Source organism: Cornus florida, unplaced genomic scaffold, assembly GCF_030987335.1.
Source record: "Cornus florida cultivar Cherokee Brave unplaced genomic scaffold, ASM3098733v1 CherokeeBrave_3.0.0_Hap2_Chr03, whole genome shotgun sequence".
Classification (NCBI taxonomy): Eukaryota; Viridiplantae; Streptophyta; class Magnoliopsida; order Cornales; family Cornaceae; genus Cornus; species Cornus florida.
In genome coordinates this window covers 36883655-36885595 of record NW_026775573.1, presented here as the reverse complement: position 1 = coordinate 36885595, position 1941 = coordinate 36883655, and the positions used below count along the sequence as shown (strand labels likewise).

At 47.3% G+C, this 1941-nt stretch overlaps 1 protein-coding gene across 1 annotated transcript; it reads left to right on the top strand.

The window, feature by feature from the left end:
• The first annotated feature begins 794 nt into the window (after positions 1-794).
• Positions 795-1574, top strand: LOC132301450 (uncharacterized). Its single transcript, XM_059798700.1, has one exon. The coding sequence runs from the start codon at positions 795-797 to the stop codon at positions 1572-1574; it is 780 nt and encodes a 259-aa protein (XP_059654683.1).
• The last annotated feature ends 367 nt before the right edge of the window (positions 1575-1941 follow it).

Sequence of the window (1941 nt, the reverse complement as noted above, 5' to 3'; positions counted from 1 at the left end):
GTGGCTATAATCAGATATGGATGGCCAAGGGAGATGCCCACAAGACTGCATTTCGGACACCACTTGGCAATTTCCACTATACTGTCATGCCCTTCGGGTTAAAGAATGCTGGAGCCACATATTAAAGAGCCATGACTGCCATCTTTCATGATATGTTACATCACACAGTGGAAGACTATGTCGACGACTTGGTGGTGAAATCCAAACTGCGAGAAGATCATTTCTACGATTTACATCGAGTTTTCGAACGGTGTCGTATGTACAATCTACATATGAATCCCCTTAAGTGCACATTCGGGGTACGTCGCGGCAATTTTTTAGGCTTTTCGGTGCATCGCCAAGGGATTGACCTCAACCCCACCAAAGCTCGTGCAATTACAGATATGCCCCACCTTTACTCCTTTAAACAGCTCAAAAGTTTTTTGGGCAAAGTTTCGTATTTGCGTAGGTTCATACCAGCTCTTGCCGAAGTCTCTCACCCTTTCAGCACATTGATTAAAGGGAATGCCAAATTCCTTTGGACAGTAGCTCATCAAGTAGCCTTCGAGAAGATTAAGGCTATTCTTACCTCCTCGACCACCATGCACCCACCTGTCAAGGAACAGCCTTTACTTCTCTATCTTACCTCAACTAACAAGTCTATTGGGGTTCTTCTCGTGCAAACAGTCGACGGGTAAGAACGACCAGTCTATTATCTCAGTCGCCTTGTACACGAGGCTGAGGCTCGCTACTCAGCCATCGAGCGTCATTGCCTCGTACTTGTTTTCGCTGCACAGAAGTTTAGACATTACTTCATGGCCCATCGCGTCTATTTGATCACAAAGTGCGACCCGTATAGACACCTCCTCTCTAAGCCAATCATCTCAGGAAAAGTGTCGCGATGGCCTTTAGCTCTCTTAGAGTTCGATATTACATGTTTTCCACCACAGGGTATTAAGAGCCAAGCTTTAGCAGATTTGCTCGCACAGTTCCCCGAGCAGAGGCATGAGCCCCTTGACGACGCATTGCCCCTTGATGAGCTCCAGGTTTCCGCCATTAAAGATAGTCGCAGTGAGTGGCAACTCACTTTTGATGGGTCTTCTACTAGCAAGGGAGGATGGGCAGGTATCGTCCTCACCTCGCCAACTCAGCATGTCATTGCGGCCTTCAAACTGGCTTTTCGCTATTCTAACAACGAAGCCGAGTATGAAGCACTCATTCTTGGCCTTCTCGTAGCCCTTGACAAAGGCATCTCAAGATTATGCGTATGCGGGGACTCCAAGTTAGTTGTTAAGCAGGTAACAGGTGAGTATACCATACGCAAACCTTCGCTCGCATCTTATCGTACCAATATTCAAAGGCTCCTCGCTAGATTCTCCTCCATTCGGTTCTTGTATGTACCTCGTTCCAATAATAGGTACCCAGATGCACTTGCAACGTTAGCCTCTAAACTAACAATTGTAGATGATATGACTCAGATCCGCATCACCAAGCGCATTGGTCCGACTACCATCACTGAGCTTTTCCCGGCCCAAACTGTTCCCGACAATGACTGGCGAGCCCCAATCATTAGTCAGCTCAAGCAGTGGACATGACCACTACCTCTCACACAATTGAAATCATTCCAACTCTTGCAGGGTCTCCTATACTTTTGCCTGCCATGTGGAATGTTAGCTAGATGTTTGGGCCTTCGCGATGCTGAAGCAGTTCTCATAGCGACTCACGGGCAGCACTGTGCTATACCTCTGGCGTTATACCGACGACTCCAGCGTCAGGGTTATTATTAGCCAGATATGGCAGCTCTGGCCAACATCCTGTAGTGCACCTGTCTGCGATGTCAGGCTATACTAGATGAGACCAAATCTTGTATTCTCGAGATGGTTGATTGGCATCGCCCGTTCATTGATTTCCTCTCGCATGGTTCCCTTCCAGACGATAAACAAACTACTGCAAAGGTAAAGA